The 23,207-nt window shown below is 38.6% G+C and overlaps 1 protein-coding gene and 1 long non-coding RNA gene across 2 annotated transcripts; one reads left to right on the top strand and one right to left on the bottom strand.

Moving 5' to 3' along the window:
- Positions 1–912: 912 nt before the first annotated feature.
- Positions 913–5,800, top strand: LOC138403695 (uncharacterized). Its single transcript, XM_069505125.1, has 3 exons — positions 913–969; positions 4,528–5,407; positions 5,793–5,800. The coding sequence occupies exons 1-3, from the start codon at positions 913–915 to the stop codon at positions 5,798–5,800; spliced, it is 945 nt and encodes a 314-aa protein (XP_069361226.1).
- Positions 5,801–11,926: 6,126 nt separating this feature from the next.
- On the bottom strand, positions 11,927–13,942 carry LOC138403615 (uncharacterized). The gene is made up of 2 exons (XR_011237844.1): positions 13,149–13,942; positions 11,927–12,950 (listed from the first exon to the last, which is right to left on the bottom strand). It is a non-coding gene; the product is annotated as an uncharacterized lncRNA (long non-coding RNA).
- Between the last annotated feature and the right edge of the window lie 9,265 nt (positions 13,943–23,207).

Raw genomic sequence — 23,207 nt, forward strand, 5'->3', positions numbered from 1 at the left:
GTGTATAATTAAATGCGATCCTGCGCGATGAATGATGACTCACCATCGACCGCAACGACATCACCACTCCATTTCGGACGCAGCTTTAAATGCTGTGTAATTACGGAAAGGAAATTCCGTAACGAAAAGACAAGGTGTGCCGGAATTACTCAAAATAGGCCAAGAGACGGCAGTTAGCATGTCCTTTGTAAGGAATATTATGGCATGGGTAGTTTACCTCCAAAAATACGATCGCATGTCATTTAATAAGTCCATCTATAGATGATCGCAATTGATCGAAATCTTGACAGTGTGGCATTCTGACAATTAAAAAAACTCTGCTAACTGCTATAGTTCTGAACACTATTTGCGAGTACAATCTTTAGATAACTCCTTTGAGACCACATAGTCATAGAGTGAGATCTATAGAGCGCACTCTGACTTAGCTTAGACTTAAGACAGAGTTTAAACGAGACAGAGCTATATCTCTCACATAAATCTGTCTCATTTAACTCGATCTTAAGTCTGAGCAAAGTCAAAGTGCGCTCTATAGATCTAAAGCCTAAATTCTTCTAAAACCTTTGCTGAGCTGTTTTTAACTGTAAAATTTTTACTAAACTAAAACTATATAACTCGTGTACATATGTAATTTTCAATTTAATCTTCGTTAATTAATTATTATAGTTCGGTTACACAGTACACATCACAATAATAATATTTTAAACCTACCTAAGAGAGAGTTATCCCAGGGCTTCCTCCACTTGAGCATTAAAGCCAAAATGCCAAAATAAACTCTGTCATGTGTGGTACAATCCGAAAAAGTTTCCAAGCCAACATAATGTTGGACTTAGGTACCTATGTCTTGTACAAACACAACATTTTCCTATGCACGGCGTAGCACAATTAATCATCTCTAGCAGTCCATTAGAAAGGATGACCTTTGTAGACACAGGGTATAACAAGAACGCGACAGGAAGACAGGACGTGATGGTACTGATGATATGATACAACAACAAAAAAACCGCGAAAAAAATATATAAAACATCTTATAATTTTGTATAAGTTTACGATATATTATTGCAAATAAATTACCTGACTGACGCTAGAGGTCAACGAACATTGCGTAAGTAGGCCACTCCTTGTCAATGCCGCGTCGTAGGCAGGGCATTGACCCGAGTTTTGCACGCTATACTAAATCACTAAAACTACAAAATGAGGTAAATGGTTATTGGTATTGGATTTTGTTTAGGTAGTAGGTATAACAGGAACGCTAAGTTTTAAGCTAGCGTTCTGGTTACACCTGTATACCTACTGCGACCGTCTCCTGAACTAGAAGTCTATCATCATCATCAGGTGCTAATGAATCAGGTGGTCGAATTTTGATCGCTGCAAAGGTGTGCGGACGCGACCTAATGAAAATTTTGTGTGACGATTAACATTTTACATTGCTGTTTACATCTAATTGGCGGAAACAGACGCCAATATTTATATACTAGCTTATTATGTATTTACTCCTGAGTCCTGACCCGTCCTGTCACAGCACAACAATATTCAGTTATATTTTTAATATAATATCTTTAATATCAGAAGATAAGACGTATAAAATTATTGAGAACCTTTTTCTCAATAATTATTTAAAGGCCTATGCATTTGCGAGAGCGCGCCACTTGCCACCCAAAGTCGGTTAGTATCTATTAATCTACAGTATGTGGCCGAAAGTAATGTACATCGACCTTAAGAAGGAGATAGCAGATTTTGTAGAGCGTTGTCTCTGTCTTTGAGACCGACAAAACTTCATATAGATATGAGTAACAGAGACAACGCTCTACAAAGCCGAAATGTCATTCTAAAGGCCGAAGTACATTACTTTCGGTCGCGTACTGTGCATATTAGGATTAGTACCTAGCTATTATTACTCAAATAAGAGTAGCTAAACTAAGCAGTCGCAACTATAGGCAAAAGTTACAACCTATCCATAATCTATTAGTTGTCTGTCTATCTGTCTGTCTGGCTGATACCTTTGCCGATCCATTTCACTGAGTTTAATGAAATTAGGAACAGCTTGCATCTTGGAGACGGATATATGTATAAATCGGAAATCGAAGAGTTCCCACAAGATTTTCGAAAAACTTAAACTTACGCGAAAGAAGTCGCGAGCATTGTCTAGTAAGTAGGTAGGCAATCTAAATATGCATATAAAAGGAAAGGTGACTGGCTGACTGACTGACTGACTGATCTTTCAACGCACAACTCAAACAACTACTGGACGGATCGGGCTGAAATTTGGCATGCAGATAGCTATTATGACGTAGGCATCCGCTAAGAAAGGGTTTTCGAAAATTCAACCCCTGAGGGGGTGAAATAGGGTTTTGAAATTTGTGTAGTCCACGCGGACGAAGTCGCGAGCATAAGCTAGTAAATTACAAAATGCATTCATTTTATAGGTCACTCTATTAATTTTGCATTCCACCTTAGACACATGTTGGTAATATCTATGCATGTTGGGCGAATGTCAAATGTCAGTTGTTGCTACGCTAAAAAAAGGGAACGTTGTTGCTCCCCAGCTGGCTGGCAATAAAGAGCCACGTGCGCGCGAAAGAAATAAAGAATAGGGGGGACAAGATGGCGTCTCGTGCACTTGACATTTCCAATTAATTTGCGGGGGACATCTGTGCCGTTAGCAGCTGAGCGGTCGGCTATTTGGGGCATAATGCGGATTACGTTTATACGAGTAATGAGGCTCGGCCGCCGGCGACACGCGTGCCCGGGACAGGGCTTGTTGTAGACAAATACTGTCGTACTGCTGAGACTCATGAGAGGGTCGTTTGGAGATATACATAGATTGGTAGTAGGTACCTAGTACCTACCCATTGTAGAATTGTTATTGGATACAGTTCTTGCAATTCACGAAGGCGAGTGGACTTTACTTGTGGTTACTTCGGATACGCGGGCATTGCGTAAATGTGCGTGCATGTCAGACCAATCAGTCGCGAGCAAGCGCTCGCAAACGTCCTACCAGTGTACCTACCACTCGCCTCCGTGAATTTCAAGAACTGTACCGCACCCCAATGGGACCCTATTACTAAGCTTCAGCTGTCTGTCTGTCTGTCTGTCCGTCCGTCCAAATTACAGAAAAAAACAACACCTATCTTAGCAATAGCTTCTAAATCTAAGGCATAGACACTCACAGACGATTTAACCTCGGTGACTATACGCCTTTGTTCGCCACGTAAGCCGTTTAGCGCCCTAGTGTACAGGAGAAATTGAGTTAATTCATGACTTCCTCTTCCGGCTGCATGTTTGTCTTATTCCTTACTGGCTAACTCTATTATTCGGTTACAGTGTTCCAATAAAATTTTCACCGCTCTAAAATTTCTTATATTGACTGTGAACTGCAACCCGGTACTACTTATTTCAATTTAAACAACTTAACAGGATGAAGGAGAATACCTACTTGTTTCTTCAGCAAAATTTTTTTTTTTTTAATATTCAGAATACAAGTTAGCCCTTGACTGCAATCTCACCTGGTGGTATGTGATGATGCAGTCTAAGATGATAGCGGGCTAACCTGGAAGGGGTATGGCAGTTTTTAATAAACCCATGCCCCTTTGGTTTCTACACAGCATCGTACCGGAACGCTAAATCGCTTGGCGGCACGGCTTTGCCGTGATCTGCGCCACTGCGGAGCAGGTACGGAATAAATGAAAATTAAATTTTAATTTTTTTATTAGGTATTTGTTATTTTAGACATATCTACACACTAGCTGATGCCCGCGACTTCGTACGCAAGGATTTAGTATTTTAAAAATCCCGTGGGAACTCTTTGATTTTCCGGGATAAAAAGTAGCCTATGTCACTCTTCAGGTCTTAAACTATACCTACCCATACAAAAAATCACGTCGATCCGTTGCTCCATTGCAATGTGATTGAAGGACAAATCAACAAACCAACAAACTAACAAACTAACAAACCAATAAACCAACAAACCAACAAATAAACACACTTTCGCATTTATAATATGGGTAGTGATGGGTACTGATTATATGAAAATTTCAACTCACAACACGTATTACGCTTCACAAGATACAGCCCGCACAGACAGACGGACGACGAATATCGAGGCGGTTCCATTAGCATTCTTCGGGTACGGATCCCTAAAAACGTGGAGACTTAGCGAATAATCATCATTAATCAACAGTTCACTGAACAAACGGTAAACACAGAAAATATCAAAGTATCCTTATATTCTAAAAGTGGAGCTTCCATCTCGCACTTACGTCAAGCCTGAACGCGGCTTTGTTGGCCGAGGCATGCCAATTAACATGCAATTATTTTGAGAAGTTTAACTATTTTTCATGTTCTTTAGGTTAGGTTATTTTATCTTTTACTGTACGACTTCTGTTTTCAACGCACGTTGTGAATGCCCGTAAATGGAGTTATATGCGACCTATGTATATATAACTCAAAAACATATTATGTAATTTAAGTGTGTAATTCTGTGGGTGGTTCTGTGATAAATAAAATAAAAACTACGCAAGTGACGCTCAGCTTGAGAAAGTAATTAATAATTTTTGTTTATTTGTTCCAAAATTTACTTACTATCTAAGATGTTCTCCACTTTGGAAATTTAATACTTTATTGGACAATTTAGATGCTTTTGTTAAAAATATTCTCACTAGTATTCTGAATTGTCCAATAAGTAATCAAGCATGGTCCCAGGCTTCTCTTCCAATCAGGTATGGAGGTCTGGGAATTCGCAAAATTTCTAGTGTTTCGCTGCCAGCATTTCTTTCCTCTGTTTACAGTACACACACTCTCTATGGCAAGATTATATCCAATTCTTTGGGTTCCATAGAGGTGTCTGGCTTAACAGAGGCAAGAAATGAATGGTCCATGCATAGTCCCAGCCAAGTGCCGGTTTCTCTTTCTTCCCAGAGACAGTGGGACGACATTATTTGCAAAACGAAATTTGACACTTTACTAGCAAACGCAAATTCTAAAAAAGACCGTGCTCGTCTTCTCGCTGTCTCTGCAAAAGAGTCCGGTTACTGGCTACATGCTCTTCCCTCTGCCAACCTGGGCACTCTGTTAGACCATACGACACTTTCTGTTTTGATTGGTCTTAGGCTTGGCGCCACAATAAACCAGCCTCACCGTTGCCACTGCGGTGACTGCGTTGACGCCTTCGGCCACCATGGGCTCTCCTGTTCGAGAAGCGCTGGTCGCTTCTCCCGCCATAGTACCCTTAACGACATCATCCGGAGGTCCCTTGCCACCGCCCATGTGCCAGCTGTACTAGAACCTATTGGTTTGGCACGTGGCGATGGCAAGAGACCTGATGGTATGACGCTCGTACCGTGGAAGATGGGCAGGTCGCTTGTTTGGGATGCAACTTGTGTAGACACTTTAGCTGCATCCCACATTCAGGCGACCTTCCTCTATGGCGGGTGCAGCGGCCATCAGCGCCGAACAGGCCAAAAGGCGCAAATATGAAAACTTCGATGGGAGCTTCGTATTCGTGCCTTTTGGTGTGGAGACCTTGGGGCCGTGGGGCCCGGGGGCTCGAGCTCTTTTTGAAGAAATTGCGAAAAGAGTTATCGAGTCAACCGGGGACCCGAGAGCTGGCAGCTACCTTGGCCAAAGAATTAGTTTGGCCATCCAAAGGGGTAATGCTGCCAGCATCTTGGGTACAATGCCTCGCTGCGGTGGTCTCGATGAGGTTTTAGATTTAATGTAATTTATTTTAGTTTTAATTTAATTGTTTTCTTTTTTTTTAGATTTAAGTTTATTAATAGTTTATTTGTTTTTTATAGATAATTAAAACTATTAATAATTAATAATTAGATATTTTTAATAAACTTATTTGTTGTTCCAACTTATTGTAAGGATTTCAAGAAATTTTTATACTTACATTTTAAATATTTTTGGGCTATCTATTTATATCACATTTACAATACTACTACAGTATGTGTGTCTGTGTACTTCCTATTTATTTACTATTTATGTCCTGACTTATTGTGCAGACTTATTTTCTCTAATAGAAACAAATTCATTATTTTTAGTTTTCACATTTTAGTCTTCTTAATAGCATAATCACTCTGTAAATATTTATTTACATGGCAATTTACTGTTGATTTTACTGAGAGTAAATAAATTGTGCCCATAAATAAGTCGCATGTTATTCGTGTGCCAAAACGCAGGTAGGGCGGCGTCCCTTGTAAACAATCTGAGATGCGCCGGCGCACCGCAGCATCACGTTTATAATACAAGCCAGGGCTGCGCTCACACCTGACAGTGACGGATTATTTCTCGTATGGGGTTATAAAGTGTTAAGTTTCAATAACATACAAGACAACGGTGTTTTTAGACATTTCAAACAAATTCAGGTTCGAAATTAAAATTCCATAATTTTGTGTTTCGTTATTTACGTGTACTTTTGCGTAAATACGAAGAAAGTGCGCGTATTTCAAATGCTTTTGATTTGTAGGTAGGTTTTGTCTCTACCTTACCTAAGGGAAGATCTCTTTATAATAACATCTAAGTAATAAAATAAATAAAATATGATATAATTTCGCGGAGTCTAATCTGAGGCAGGAATAATGTTGTGAACTGCGGTGAAGTGCTTTCAATAATTATTAATTACTATAAAAATTATACAATTATAATTTTAAATTGGGAAGATCCCAACTGGGACAGGGATTGATAGATTGGTAATCGGTTGACAATGATGATGGGAAAATCTGTTTGTAGAGCGTTTATCTGTTGGCTAAAAGAGTAACTTTAGTCATTTATCCGAGGATCTTCGTTTGTTTACCTGAATGCAACGTATTGAGCGCAGTGTAGTACAAAACCTACTTAGTAGTAGTCTAGTATAATATTTGTAGAGTCAATTAGAATTTAGAACTTCTATATAATATGTACTAGCACTACCATCTATCTAAGCATTAATAAAAAGACAAGACAATAAACTTAGCTTCGGAAATAATATACATATATAAAATAAGAAAAATGTATCAACGCACAGCTCAAACTACTGGACGGATCGGGTTGCAATTTAGCATGCAGATAGCTATTACGACGTAGGCATTCGTTAAGAAAGGATTTTTGAAAACTGAACCCCTAAGGGAGTGAAATAGAGGTTTGAAATTTGTGTAGTCCACGTGGACGAAGTCGCGAGCATAAGCTAGTAAAAGTATAAATTGCGTACGTACGTAAGTATAGTTTAATATTTGGGGTATGCTTGCGTGTGCTGTGTGTATTTCGTGATTAAACAATTGATGTTTGTTTAGGAGCGAAGTGTCAGCCCTGAGAACAATAGCTCCGTTTATACTAAGAATGTTAGTGTGACTCCACATTATTGATACTGTAGTAATTTTTGAATTTTTTTTAGTTTATTTAAATTAATGATAAGACAGCTTGGGAATGAGTCGCTTAACAGTTTTGATAGTCCTAATAAGTTTAAGTGATTTCATGAAGTGTTTTTTAAATAAAAAAAGCGAGCAAACGAGCTGGCGGGTCGGGTCACCTATTGACGTTAAGTAATTATCGCCACCCATGAACATTTGCAGCACCAGAGGGATCGTCAATGCGTTACCGGCCTTTCAAGACTTTGTTTGTCTGCCCCTTGAATAACACCATAATGGTGTTTATAAAAGAATACCCAGCTGAGTTTTTTGGGCTCTTCTCAGACCTGGGAACGTTTGGAACCCTCGCAGCTTTAGTTTTAAGTTTAGGTAATTAATTATCTCCATTACATCATTGTCTTACAAATTCAACAAATGACAATCAAATCACTCACGGTAGTTTAAACGCTAAAAAAGACAATCAAATGCATCGAGATAGATTTCAATAAATCATCATCATCGCGTGCCTTCTTCAAAACGAAGTTTGGCGATAGTCCGAAAAAATGCTTTTCTTTCTAAAACCGCCTCTTTAGCTTTGGGTAGCTAATAGAAATAGAAATAGAAATAGTTTTTTATTTGCCAGAATGTGGTACAATTTGGTCTTAAATCTATTTTGAGCCCTTGACATTCAACCAATAATTTGGTGTGCAACTTATTATAGTAACTACATTATCATAGAATAATAAAGTGTGAAAATTAACAATCAATAATCTACTTAACTTATTTATATTTAAATGAATCTATCTAGAAAGTACCTAATGTTAACAATATGATTTTATTCAAATATAAAAAACCCCTGTCAAGTCAATAATAATTATTAAAAAAAAAGAAGTATACATGTTCATCAGTTAAAAAAATAGAAATAACAATCTTAGAATAACACCACAATACTTAAGGTCATATCCATATCAATGAGTCAGTCATATCAATCATAAATTATTAAATATAAACATTTTATCCGCCTCTTTAAAATTAAAAAAAAAAAAAAAAAAAAAAGTCACTTATAAGGTTTTAGATACTCCTTAATTGAATAGTAGCATTCCTCTAATAACCATTTATTTAAGAATGATTTAAGTGAAGGCAGTGACATTACTTTAACATGGGGAGGAAGCTGGTTAAATATGGTTATTGCCATGCAATATGAATTATTTTGAAATAAGCATAATTTTATGCGAGGCAGTATCAGTCTGTCTTTGTGTCTTGTTCGTTTTCCAAGTTCATCTCCATGTCTGGTGAAAAGATCAGGGTTCTTTTTTACAAAAATGCACATTTCCTTTATATAAATACAAGGCAAAGGGAGTATGTTAAGGGACTTAAACAAGGGTTTGCAACTATCCATATAATGTGCACCGCATATTGCCCGTATACACTTTTTTTGTACTCTGAATGCTCTGTCTATGTCAACTGAGTTGCCCCAAATTATCAAACCGTAAGTAAGTACAGATGATACATAGCCATGGTACGCGCTCAAGACAGCTTCTCTAGTGGCTACTTTCCTTAACCTTTTTAAAGCGAACACAAATTTATTAATTCTACTACATACATTGTCAATATGTTTTTTCCAGTTGCAATGTTTATCAAGTTCAATACCTAGAAATTTTGTTGATTCCACTTCACATATGACACAGTTATTACAATGTATCTGAAGAGGAATATCTTTAGCTTGAACGCTTTTAAATGCCACCATTTTTGTTTTTGCTACATTAAGTTTTAAGCTAAGCCCTGTCCACTCCATCCTATCGTCCAATCTTTTGCGTCTTTGGCGACCTGGAAAAAAAAATTGGAATAAATATGTAGCATGACTCTAATACCGTTCAATCGCGCTACACAATATATCTGGGTGTCAGGCGGCGCTTTCGGGCAGTGTATTTGTGAGTTCACGCGAGACGAGTATTTGTCTGACTCTGCACGGAGGGGAAACTGATATGAGGAGGACTGAGGAGATATTGATATCTTACTCGATTTTACCAGAGATTTGACGCCGTTTTGATTCCATATCTAAAAACATTTTTTTTATATTCTTTCATTATATTGTTTACTAGATGATGCCCGCGACTTCGTCCGCATGGATTTATTTTTTTGAAAATCCCGTGGGAACTCTTTAATTTTCCAGGATAAAAAGTAGCCTGTTCCCACGGGATTTAAAAAAAAACGTAACTCCACGCGGACGAAGTCGCGGGCATTAGCTAGTTTTAAATATTCTCTAGTAAGTTAGGTACACTATGTTAGCAGTAGAGCAGATGTTAAGACGTCAAAGATGTAGCACGTCGACCTGAAAATAGAGATGGGACAAACTCGATTAACGTTATTCAACTAATAAAAATCGTTATTATTCACAGGTGCACCCCCACAGCACCCCATATATACAACACGTCTAGCCGTTTGATGTAAAAAACCGGTCCAGCGCGAGTCGGACTCGCACACGAATGGTTCCGTACAATCGTATGAATTCAGTACCCTTAAGGTTCGTACGCACCTGAGCGGCGCGGCGCGGCGCTTCAGTCCGACTGCAGAACGCGTCACCTCAGGCCGCTCGACGGTGCCTACCGCACTACAACTTCAGTACGCGGCACCTCGCGTCACTTGCGCGTCACTTTTATACCCGTTCGCGTACGAGCGCGAAGCGCCGTGCCGCGCCGCTGGGTATGTCGCACTAGCGTCACTGCACTGCGCGTCGCTTCGCTGCGCTTCAAAATATTCTCTCCAGCCGTGCCGCGCGGCAACGCGCGGTGAAGCGCTGTGCAGCGCCGCTCTAGTGCGATATGCGCCATACAAAATGATAGAAATGATATTTTGACGCTCTGTGCCGCGACGTGCAGCTCGCTGAAGCGCCGCGCCGCGCCGCTCAGGTGCGTACGAACCTTTATTATAAATGCGAAAGTGTATTTGTTTGTTGGTTTGCTGGTTTGTTGTTATGACCTTCAATCACGTCGCAACGGTGCAACGGACTGACGTTATTTTTTGCATGGGTATAGTTAAAGACCTGGAGAGTGACATAGGCTAGGGACATTTTCATCCCGGAAAATCAAAGAGTTCCCACGGGATTTTTAAAAAACCCTTATTCCACGCGGACGAAGTCAGCTAGCTGTACCTAAACTATCTGATGCCCGCGAGTTGATCCGCGTAGATTTATGTTTTTAAAAATCCCGTGGGAACTCTTTGATTTTCCGGGATGAAAAGTAGCCTATGTCACTCTCCAGGTCTTTAACTATACCCATGCAAAAAATCACATCGATCTGATGTACTGTAGCAACGTGATTGAAGGACAAACCAATAAACTAACAAACAAACACACTTTCACATTATAATACCCATTCTATCTCTCATTCTCTGTAAAAATTTAAGCTCTCTACCTATTACGGTTCATGAGATACTGACAGACGGACGGATAGGTAAATACGGACGGACAGTGGAGGCAGCATGAGGAGTGTAAAAGGGTCCCGTTGACACCTTTCGAGTAGGTACGGAACCCTAAAAAACACAACATTATAACGGTCCCGATGCAATGCCTGTTATACTAAGGTTTTTTTATAGTTTCACATTTCTATTGCAGGCGACCCATTCCAATAAGGTTAACACTTACCCCCCTATGTAATAACAGCACGGCTAGCATGGGCCGAAGATAAAAATTATATCCCCCGATTTTATCCACTGCACAGGAGATAACATTAACTTCTCCACCCCTCAGAGCACGGCAACAGGGGAGAGGAGAAGTTTATCCCCGTTTGACATTTCACGGGGACTCGGGGGACTATTTATCCACCGTCTATAGCATGGGGCCAAATAAAAGAAGATAAACTGTCCTTTTTTGACATTTGAGAGGGATAATTTTATCCTCGAGATTTGAGGTGGGTATAATGCTCATAGAACTTTAACTCAATTATTAAAAGATCAAAAAACATGTCTCGCGCTTTTTTTATTAGTTTGAAATAGAGAATTTAGAACGAAAATAACATGAGCACGTAATTAGTGATGGAAGTAATCCCTTTGAATTTCCCGACGCTGAGTTCCGACACTTGTTTCGGATGGACAAATATTATGTGCTGTACTTGTGCGAGCAGCTTAATGAAGCACTAAAGCCGATTAATTCGATGGATGGATTCATAAAAGTAAGTACCTAAGTACTTACCTATTACCTAAAACCATCTTGTGCAAACGAATAGGTACCTACTTAGGTAGGTAGTAGGTACCTACAAATAGGTCCTACATGCGGCTATTATCTATTTATTCTACGTCCTCACATCTATAAGACTCTTGGCAGATGGTAGTTACCAGTGAGATACAAGTCAAGGTCATGGGATGACTATTGCCCGCGACTTCATCTGTGTGGATTTAGGTTTTGAAAATCCTGTGAGAACTATTTGATTTTCCAGAATAAAAAGTAGCCGGTGTCCATCCTCGGGATGTAAGCTAACTCTGTAGGTACTAAATTTCATCTAAATCGGTTAGACTGTTGGGCTGTGAAAAGCTAGCAGACAGGCAGACACACTTTCGCATTTATAATATTAGTATGGATTATTGGAAATATAAAATAACACAATGACTCATTATAATAAAATCATTTATTTGAACAAAATAGGCAGGAGTCTAATTTAACAAAACAATTCTTAAATTAAAATACACACCTATATCATAGTTAAATACATAATGATACACAAACACAATAACACTTTACAAATTATAATGGTTCATCATAAGTGTTTTGTAAGAGTAAATATGTTAGCCTATTATACTTTATAGACCATTTCAGTATATCCTCTTACTCTTAATTTATTATTATTGAAAATCATTAATGTATAAATTGTATGTTTCAGAATTCCAATGGAACAACCAAAGGACAGACTAGAAAATGTAACAAATAAAGAAATCTCACATATCTATGGATCAAACCAGACTGCTAACTGTTGCCTGACAATAAAAGGGAAAAAGGGATGGAATAATAAATACATATTTGCATTAAAATATATTTCTTTAAGTACCTATTACCTAAAACCACCTTGTGCAAACCCATCCTTATATCTACTACTACTACTAGGGTTCTGTAGGGTACCAATGGGACCCTATTACAGTCTCAGCTCTCCATCTGTCTGTCTCCTGAAACGTAACAGGTTAAAGTTGAAATTTTGTACTTATTTCTATTGCTGCTATAACAAAAAATAAGTTTCTTCAAAAAATAATTTTGCTTTAAGTACTCTTTCTGTGTGATTGAGTAACAAACACAAACTCTTAGGCATAATATTAGGAATACCAATTAAAACAATGCTTATTTGGATGTACACAAATCTCTGATGTTAACTTAACAGATCTAAAAGTAGTGCTATTATCCTTAAGAAAAGGAAGTAACAAGTTTAATGTTCAATCAAACCACACTGCCATAGAATAACTTCCTATATTCATAACTATTTACAAATTACAAAAATGTACATATCCTCTACTTACTTTTTATTTATTTATTGGCATTTATAGGAAAACTACTCGGGGCTATTGGTTTTATAAAGTACCCACTGTGTACAAAGTGGGTTAAACGACAGTCTCACCATAGTCCACCACCGACACTTCAAAGATTTCCTGCCATAAGATAAGAAACATTGGCTTGACATGCTTATAAAGAAATTAGGTTAGTTTAATAGCTCAAACCATACCAGCTTAACCAATTTTAAGTGATATTGAACTCTTCTCAGTGCAGTGTGCTAAACTGTTAGTTTTATCATCATCTCAAACAATAATGAAAATATTTTATGTTGATAAGATGTGTACCTAACTTACCTATTCCAATAGGTAGGTACCTAAAGTTATTTTGAGTTTGTTATACAAGACACACATTTAATAGAACTAAATTAATACACGCATCTCTCTGGCTGGCCCATTATGGAGTCTTCAGGTCCAATTCCTGTTTAGCATTTATGCCCAACAGTGATAATTAATATTGAACACTTATGTGCTCATATATGTGACCGACGGCACTATTGAGACATTTCCCGGTGGTCCTACATCCCGAGCTGCCTCATCATACTTGTCAGTCAGTGGCCAGTGCCCTTCTTCAAGTACATATTTCCATGTCTGCAAATAAAACAACAATTTATGCATTTCTTTGTCGCTAACAATATCAATATATTATCACTTCAATTTTGTGTACTGACTAACACAAATTGTCTTTGTGATACTTACTGTGATAGCTAGGAATTTCAACTATTCGATTATTTTTTAATTTGGATAATTCAAAAGTGGAGTTAGGTTAGGTAAACACAAACAATAACAATACTTACGTGCATAATCTTCTGTGAATGTTTTTTAAACTATTTTACGGCTCCGGCTTCTAGCTCTTTTAAAATAAAAAGCAGCCACAGACGAGTTACGAGTAACGAAAACGAGCAAAATCAAAAGCACAGATAAAAAATAATAACACTTTGACATTAACCGAGGACTAGTCTTTCCCCGCCTTATCACCGGGGATAATTATATCCAACCCTGTGCCCATGCTCGGAGAGTGGAAATAACTATCGGAGGGGATAAAAATTTTATCCTTTCCTCGGGGAGAAAATTTCCCGGCCCATGCTAGGCCTGCTGTGGAAAGAGCTAGTCATTCTACAAAGCCTCGATAGCTCAACGGTTAAAGGAGCGGACTGAAAACCGAAAGGTCGCCGGTTCAAATCCCACGCGTTCTACTATTGTCGTACCTACTCCTAGCAGTGCTAGGAGTAGGTACGACAATAGTAGAACGCGTGAACACAACCGGTAAGAGCATCTACACCTTATGATATACTAGGTATACTCCAGTGGCGTGCAGGTCATATAGGCATAAATGCACTGCTTATCCCATTTGTAATAGCTCAATGCATATTTTTCATTATGAACTGCCAGTAAACATGTTTCTACCTAACTAATGCCTACCCTGGCTTCAAACACTGTGCACGCCACTGCCTAGCTCAAGCTTTACGCTTAATTGGAGGGGAAAGGGGAATATTAGTAAGCAATTAACTTGGCTTCTAACTACTCTTTACAAAAAAAGCATTTTTATTTAAAAATAAATACATAATATGTAGCAATATTATTAATTAACAGCCGTAATAGTCTAGTAGTTAGGGTGTCCGACCTCTTTGGGAGGTCGAGAGTTCGACCACTGACTTCGATTCCGGGCACGCACCTCTAATTACAATACCCGGCAGAAAATAATATAGGTACCTTTAGAAGGAGATTTCGGTTTTGTATAGCGTTGTCTCTGTCACTCATACCTATGTGACGTTTTGTCGGTCTCAACGACTGAGACAGTGCTCTACAAAACCGCTATCTCTTTCAGGTTGATGTAGATACATTATTTTTTTGCCGTGTAAGTACCTACTGTAAAATTACTTGCTTTAACGGTGAAGGAAATCATCGTAAGGAAACCGGTATGCCTGAAAAACGATGTTCTCAAAGGTATGTGAAGTCTGCTAATCCACACTTGGCCAGTGTGGTGGACTATGGCCAAACCCTTCTCATACTTAAGTTAATTAGGTTTTTTTTTTAAATGTATTAGTGTAAGTAGTCGAAAGTTAATCTAATAAATAAAATAAAAATAAAATACTGAAGCTGTGAGCTGAAGCTTTCGTAGTGAGCGTGCTGTGGGTTGATCATTATGATGATGATGATCAAGAATGGTACAGTCAAAAGCCAAAACTCGTTTAGCACCTTGATCAAATTCACTTGCACTGCACGCAGTAGCGTGCACAGGGTTTGAAGCCAGGGTAGGCACTAGTTAAGTAGGAGCCTGTTTTCTGGCTGGTCATAATGAAAAATATACATTAAGCTTTACAACTGGGGTAAGCAGTGCATTTATGCCTCTATGACCTGCACGCCACTGACTGCACGGTACGGTTGTGCGCACAATTTGAGTGTTTGTGTGACAATTTTATAGAAAAAGGTCATAAGTGCGACTGGTTTTTGATGCAATAGTTTTGCGGAATTGCTACTCGAATTCTGAGGCCGACCGTACCTACTTAAAAAATAAAAAACAATGAAACTACACAGATACGATTCGCTACACCTACAGCTTTTTGTTATTAGTGATAGTCAATAAAGTTCTAGAAATTAAAAATAAAACAATGGCTGGTAAGTTTAATGGTGCAAACGGCGCCAGCGCATTATTGATGGTAGTCAGTCACACTTGAAGCGCCGCGCCGCCATAAAACCTTTTTTTTTAATTTTTTTTTTATTCCTTCTTAGGAATCCCTAGAGAGGTTCTACAATCCCGCAGATAAAATATATAGATACCCAAGAACTCGACCAGGTTCTACTATCAACCGTAACCAAATTCAAACGTACCGAAAGGCATCGTCAACAACTCCCTGCCAGACACCCTTAAACTTGAACAATTTATTACAATTTATGGGCATCTGGCAGGGATTTGCCATGATACATAGTTACATTAGTGTCTGGCAATGCATGACGTGATTTCTAATACTATTCCGAAGACAATATTAAAAAAAAATAACATTGAGCTTTTATAAATAACGAAAATCTGGCACGCGCTGGCTCTCTCTCCATAATAATTATAGCGCGGCACAAACACCCCTGCCATTACGTCTCACTTCGTAGTTCTGCGCAAGTACATGGTCAAAGTTCTTTTCCAGTCGTCAACTCTAATCTATGACATTATTAGAACGGAATCTCATCTCATCTATCCGACTCCCGCTTGACAAGTTTTTGCAACAAACCTTTTTCACAAAAACTTTTTTTGCACATTTTGCACCTGCAAAAGAGCAAAAAGGCCCGAAAGCTTGAGCCCATGTTTTGACAGGTACCTTTATGTAACGCGATTAGTGGTACGTCGAATGAAGTTGCGAAATAAGGCGTGAATGGATTTTACGACTTTTAAACATAGATTAAAACATTAGTACCTACGAAGTTTTATGTAATAAGATAGATAAGCAAACTATCCAATGATAAATTATAGGGGTTGTTGTTTGAAATAAGTAGGTATTAAACTAAGCAGTAAGTAGCAGCTTCTCGCTGAAATGCACGCAAGAGACGCATTCGCATTCGCGAATATCCGCATATCTTTGCATATTGAGCTCAGCTCAGCTCAGCTCTGCTGCTTATGCTGTTAGAAAGATTCGACAGGTAACTGACGTGGAAACTGCAAAAATTGTGTATTTTGCCTATTTCCACAGTATTATGTCTTACGGAGTCTTGCTGTGGGGTAAAGCGGCAGATATTGGGAAAATATTCGTATTACAAAAAAGGGCAATACGTACAATTTATAATTGAAAAACCGCGCGATTCCCTTCGAGAGATATTTAAGGAAATAGGTATTCTTACAGTAGCATCCCAATATATTTACAATAATATAATTTTTGTACGACAAAACATTCACAGTTACAAAAAAATCAGTGATCTCCATGATAGGCAAACTAGAAACAAAAATAATCTAGCTACTCCTGCGCTCCGCCTCTGGAAGGTGCGAAAGTCATTTGTGGGAATGAGTGTAATATTTTATAATAAAATTCCACAAGCAATTTTAGACTTGCCTTTACACAAGTTTAAAAAATGTGTTAAAAGTATGCTCCTAAAAAAAGCATATTATACAGTCGCAGACTATGTAAACGATAAAAAAGCTTGGATTTGACTCGCTCCAGCAATGCACGGGGCTGCAATGGCTTGTATAGTACGGTATAATAACATTGTAAATTGAAAAATTAAAAAGAGCAACCGCCGAGTTTCTTGCTGGTTCTTCTCGGTAGGAACGGCATTCCGAACCAGTGGTAAATTAAACCTGACTATTCATAAGCACTTTTAAAAAGTTTACATGAATAAAAAAAACATTCTATTCTATTCTATTCGCATTCGCATTCCGTGAAATTACTGCGAATGTTTTGCAAATATATTTTTTTGATGTAATGTTTGTTAATAAAACAAAATCCATTAAATTCTTGCTTTTTAAAGTAATAAAAGTAACTTAACCTCCTAATCACATTATCAGTCTTATCTTTATCATTTGGTAACGCGACTGCCGCCAAGGTCATTAAGCCATAGACAAATGGCGCCAAATGTAAACAAAAACTGAATATTCAAAATATGCCAGTCGTTACATCACCAGTACAGTGCGACGAGGTTATCTTGGCGCGTGGCGAAAATCAGAACTAACGTTGCCGTCAAGTGTCCCCTTTGTTCTTGTTTGAATATTCTAATCCTTTGTATGGCCTTTGATCTCCAACAGCGCCCCCCTGTCAATGTCATTCAAGTGCCAAGAGAGCCTTGTCGCACTGTACCTATATATTACTTACAGACCAATCTATCGAGATCACGTTTTCTTTTTTTAAATCTCTAGCCTCAACTCAACTGTAGCCTGTAGAGATTACTTATCTATGCCCATTCGATTAAATCACCAAAACGTTTTAGAGCGTGAGATGTTTTGGATAACAATAAGCAGTTTCCGAGCCGCAATCATCGAAATGTGAGATATGTATCACGACAGACACGCCTACCAACACTCACTTTCACACGGTCTTGTTTGACTATGGTTTGTTTATTATATTTTGCTTCAAAGGTCTAGAATGGCTGTATGGCACCATTTTCTAATTATCGCGTTTTATGGAAGTAAGTACCTAAGTGTTTTTAATTTTTTAATAACGATTTGTTGATTCTTTGATACGTATCTACTGGAATTCCAAAAGACAATGTTAAGTAGCTGCTCTGTTCTTTTTGCGAAATCGATTACGAAAGAATTCAGTAATCGGGCAGTAGCATTCGGCGGCACGCAATTTTCCAAATTTGAATTTGAACGTCGGCTCCGGATTCTAATTTATTTGGAATGCCGATTTTGCCGGCTACTTGAGATGGATCAATGTCCTATCATTTTTGTAATCTGTAGGTAGATAAATAGAAATAATGGATTCCAAAATCACGAGTCAACAAACGTAAAGCTACAGTTCCACTGCGGATATTCATGGACCTTAAAGTATTGAAATATCATGGTGTTCCTGGAAAAAAAACCTATTTATAATTTACCTAAGTACCTCATACTTTGAGGTATCTGCTTGGAGAAGTGAAAATAAATATTTTTTAATTAAAATTTGGTTACAGATGATAACTTTGTGTAGCTATATATGAGTGCCTGTGGCTGAGTTTTAGGATCAGATTATATTATTTTGTGTTATCACAATGTATTGTATTTAGTAGTTTGGATGTAAGAGTGGATAAAATAATGGCTAGAAATTAGTCACGAATGTGAAAGCTTCTAGAAAAAAATAACGTTGTTACCAAAAGTTCCATGCAATCTGTATGGAATGCTCGCGTGGCAGCCGCCGGCAGTTCACACAAGACCACCACCTACCACCACCTACCACCATCGAGGCATTGTTGAAGTAATGAATTAGTGTGTCCACTTGGAATTTTGATCTCGGAATAATTTGTCACGAATTACTTTTCTCACACAACTCAACGTTTGCTTTACATGTATAAGTTATAACTATGTACATGTCACGACAGGTCGAGATGGCAATCGGGGTGGGGACGCCCCGCACACCTGCACAGCCCCCGCGCTAACCCCTTGCGGGATAGCACCCGTGACGTGCGCGTGTGCGGAGTGCCCCCCCCCCCCCCCCCCGCCTCATACCCCGATTGCCATCTCGACCTGCCGCGAACTATACCTTATGGATTGAAATGTTTTTTTTTTTTTAATAATATAATATAATATTATAAATAAATAACTCTCAGGCATGCCAGGTTTCGTCATGATGTTTTCTGTCATTTCTGTAAAACGCACATGACTCTGAAAAGTTAGAGGTGCGTGCCCTGGATCAAACACCCAACTTCCCGAATAGGAGGCGGATACTCCTAACCACTAGGCAATCGCGGCTATCGGCATTATTTTATTTCTTAATAATTTTTCGAAAGTCACAGAACATTTTCTAGACACATTTTCACATTTTGTAACCCCGAAATTTTCGGGACTGAAATAGAGCTGGGATCCCGGGACCAAATCCTCGAGACGGGACTCATTATCCGGAAATCAGAAAGGTAACGTTAACCTCCGCACTAGAATTTAAATCTATTGAAAAATTTATGACACTTAACGCAGCCATATCATTTAAACTCTACTAAATAGCACCTAATAAAATATGACCAAATCTCCCATCTAATTGCTAGCCACAGTAGCGGGCAATACCGGAAGCACAAATCACACGACGACCGTTCGTATTGATATCGCTCGTAAATCGATACTTCGCCATCGATATTGTTAATTTAGTAGGTGTAATTTTGTTAGGAAATCGTTAGCAGTATTTGAGAGGAAAACATACCATTCATCCGTACTAATATTATAAATGCGAAAGGGTGTATGTAAGTTTGCTAGCATTTCAACGGAGACGCAGAGATAGCTTACATCCCGGGGAAGGATATGGACTAGTTTTGGTCCCCGAAAACCAAAGAGTTCCAACAAGAATTTTAATTAACCCAAATTCACCCACATGGACGAAGTTGCATTTATCATCTACTTGGTTTGGTGCACATACAGCTTGCAGCTTAGAGACGGATAGGTATAGACCAGGGGTGTTACGGATATTAGCATCCGCATCCGCAAATGCGGAGCATTTTTCAAACCTAAATCCACGCGGACGAAGTCGCGGGCATCATCTAGTTTTACATAAAGCATATAGTTTACTAATTCAAGCTTTTACAAGCTCTTCCATAACTTATATCGGCTGTAGCTAGATAAGGTTTGTATGTCGTAAATTTATAATGAATAAATTGTTGATAACAGTAATTTGGATCAATACAACTAGGTGTGAGGCGGTGTGAGGCGGTGTGAGGCGGTGTGAGGCGGTGTGAGGCGGTGTGAGGCGGTGTGAGGCTCGCTGAGCGCGGCGGAAGCACAAATCACAGCTGCGGTGTTTTATTGTCGGTTTATCGATCGTTAATCTGCTTGTAAACACCGGCCGCGTAACGCGGGATGCTGCGTTACCAGTTGATGCTCACCAATGATTGATCAACTCTAATATAGAGCCAACTCTAGGTAGGTACCTATAGTACGTGACAGGTTGTAATTGCAATCTGGGAGGTTACCCCCACAGCCCCCGCGCTAATCTGGTGCGGGCGAGCGCGGGTGACGTGCGGGTGTGCGAGGCGTTCCCCTGCCTCATACCCCGATTGCCATCTCAACCTGTCGCGGAGTATAGCTACTACCAAGGCACAAAATAGACTGTCTTCCAGGACGTTTTGATATTGTCCCATGCTTTAGAAATGTACCACAATAGCAATAGTTGCCCATTAACTTTCATAATACCACAGGTACATAGGTACGTGACGTCATGTGTGCATGGCACATAACCTATGGCGCTCGCAGATAAAGAGTTAAATATTAGGTAATAGTTTATAACACAGATGTATTCGTGATACACGTAGCTTGAGAAATTAACGAAAAAACCCATACCTAAAACATAACTACAGTTCCCAAAGATCGGACCGGCATTTGTCGCCTAGGGGCCTTTCTCACGGGTTCATGGACCAAAATCGTTAAGGCTTGGTCATATTCATGTATAGGCACTTTAATAACTAGGAAGCAAAAGACGTTATAAGTGAAGTAGTTTTTTGAAAAACAAAGAAGAAATTCTTGAAATATTAGCCTGTATTGCTGAGAAAAATTTGGAAGTAGTCTAATCTCAATATAAAAGATATGTTTTTGATAAAGTCCAATACAGAGCTGAAATATAGACATTATAGAATCAATCAAAGATTAAACCGGTGAATGATTATTTAAAAAAATTAACTGCCCTGCCAAAAACTAACTAAAAAGTAAAACTTTGTTCACATTTAAAAATGGCACTGCGATATTTAAAAAAAAAATAGGTAAGTAGTTTAGTTCCAAATGATGTAACGTTTCTAAAGATACCCCATACATTCAGGCATTCATTATATTATTTAGTGGAATAGAAAAACTCACATACATGCATACATGAACCCTGAAACATTAACTTGCTTTTTGTGGCAGTCGTGTAAAAATAAGTTACAAGTTAAAAGATACATATTCAGAAATATATATCGTCCATTCAGATTAATGTAGAATGCAAAACGATTCGAAACATAGCATTCCCTACTTTACAATCAACGAACACCTGACTGAGAATAAATATGTCTCAAAATAAATTTAAATACCTAATAGGTAAGTAATCCACGTTATATTTATTCAATTCTTCGAGTGCACAAAACATAACAAATGTCTGTATTTTGTTCACGCTTGCAACTGGATGCTCGTAAAATATGTACCCACAGACAGCTGAGAGGTATCATGTTACTAGAGCGCGCAATGCAATGCTTCGCAAAATAGATTTAATTTGAATGATCTTAATATTTATTATTGTACATGGACATGAAACACATGTCGTGCCTTATTCATTAGATTCTGAATTAGTGAGACGATATAGTGTTTGACAGTTATGTGTGTGTGTTTGTTTATTTGTCGGTTCATCAGTTCCCGCGTAGTTGCCAAACTACCTACTCATAAGATTTTGATAAATAAGGTTTGTTGGTTTCCGGGGTTTATAAGCTATTATCTTGTAATGACAAATTCAATATGGCGGATATCAGTACCGATATTATTAATGCGAAAGTTTGTTGGTTTGTCCTTCAAACAGGTCTCAACGGAGCAATGGATCGACGTGATTTTTCGCATGCGTATAGTTAAAGACCTGGAGAGTGACATATATGTTACTTTTTATCTCGGAAAATCAAAGAGTTCCCACGGGACCCGCACACCCGCACAGCCCCTGAGCTAACCCGGTACGGGCTAACGCAGGGGACGTGCGGATGTGCGGGGCGTCCCCCCCCCGTCTCATACCCCAATTGTCATCTCAACCTGTCGCGGACTATAGGTAGCAGTTTTAGGTGTTGTGGGGTTTTAGTTTTTGATCTTTATCTTATATTCTGTCAATTATATACCTTATTACTGTATTGTAGTAATTGTATGGTTGTATGGTTCAGAATGTTGGGCGGTAAAAGGGACAGATGAAAGGCGAGTACATGCGACTGAAATGCGAATGTTGAGATGGATGTGTGGTGTGACAAGGATGGATAAGATAAGGAATGAATATATAAGGGGTAGTTTGAAAGTAGCACCAGTGGTAGAAAAGATGAGGGGTAATAGGCTGGCATGGTATAGGCATATAATGCGGAGGGAAGAAAGCCATGAGAAGAATGTTAAGTGGAAGGAAAAAAGAGGAGAGGACGACCAAAGAAAAGGTGGATGGATTGCGTGAAAGAGGATATGCGTGAAAAAGAGGTGGATAATAACGTTGATGAATGACAGGAATGAGTGGAAGAAGAAGACATGTTGTGCCGACCCCATGTAGCGTGGGATAAGGTAAGGAAGAAGAAGACTGTATTGTAGTAAGTACTTGCTGTAATCTATATGACTAACTACGTGGAGAGCGGTCCATGCCTAGTGAATGTTGCTCCATAACATTTATCTCAACGTGCGATAAAAAATTTACGCCCTCCTTATTTAATGCAATTTTATACGATTGCAAAAATATGTGCACGCCTTTACAATAATGGGTACCTACTATTAAATTAAAAAGCATTTTTTACATGCTACATGGTGTGGCCATACATTTCAGAAACTATATAAATTCGAACATACCTACGTGCTTACAACTTACAATCAATTTATTTCAGTAGGCTTGTTTAATGCAAACTATTATACAAGTTCAGTAAAATATGTGCACATATTTACAATCATGATATGGATAACATTACGGAATTTATTTCAGTGCATTGCTGGTTACATATTCTTCACACTTCTTGATAATATGTTTTATAGAAGTTTGTTTCGATATTGTAACTCAACAATAA

Source organism: Maniola hyperantus, chromosome 19 (assembly GCF_902806685.2).
Source record: "Maniola hyperantus chromosome 19, iAphHyp1.2, whole genome shotgun sequence".
NCBI classification, from domain to species: Eukaryota; Metazoa; Arthropoda; class Insecta; order Lepidoptera; family Nymphalidae; genus Maniola; species Maniola hyperantus.

Excerpts from the sequence above, each read along its gene's own strand:
- LOC138403695 (XM_069505125.1), top strand. The coding sequence starts at position 913 with ATGACCTTTGTAGACACAGGGTATAACAAGAACGCGACAGGAAGACAG. Across the intron at positions 970-4,527 it reads CAGGAAGACAGGACGTGATG|CTTGAGAAAGTAATTAATAA; the intron begins GTACTGATGATA and ends AGTGACGCTCAG.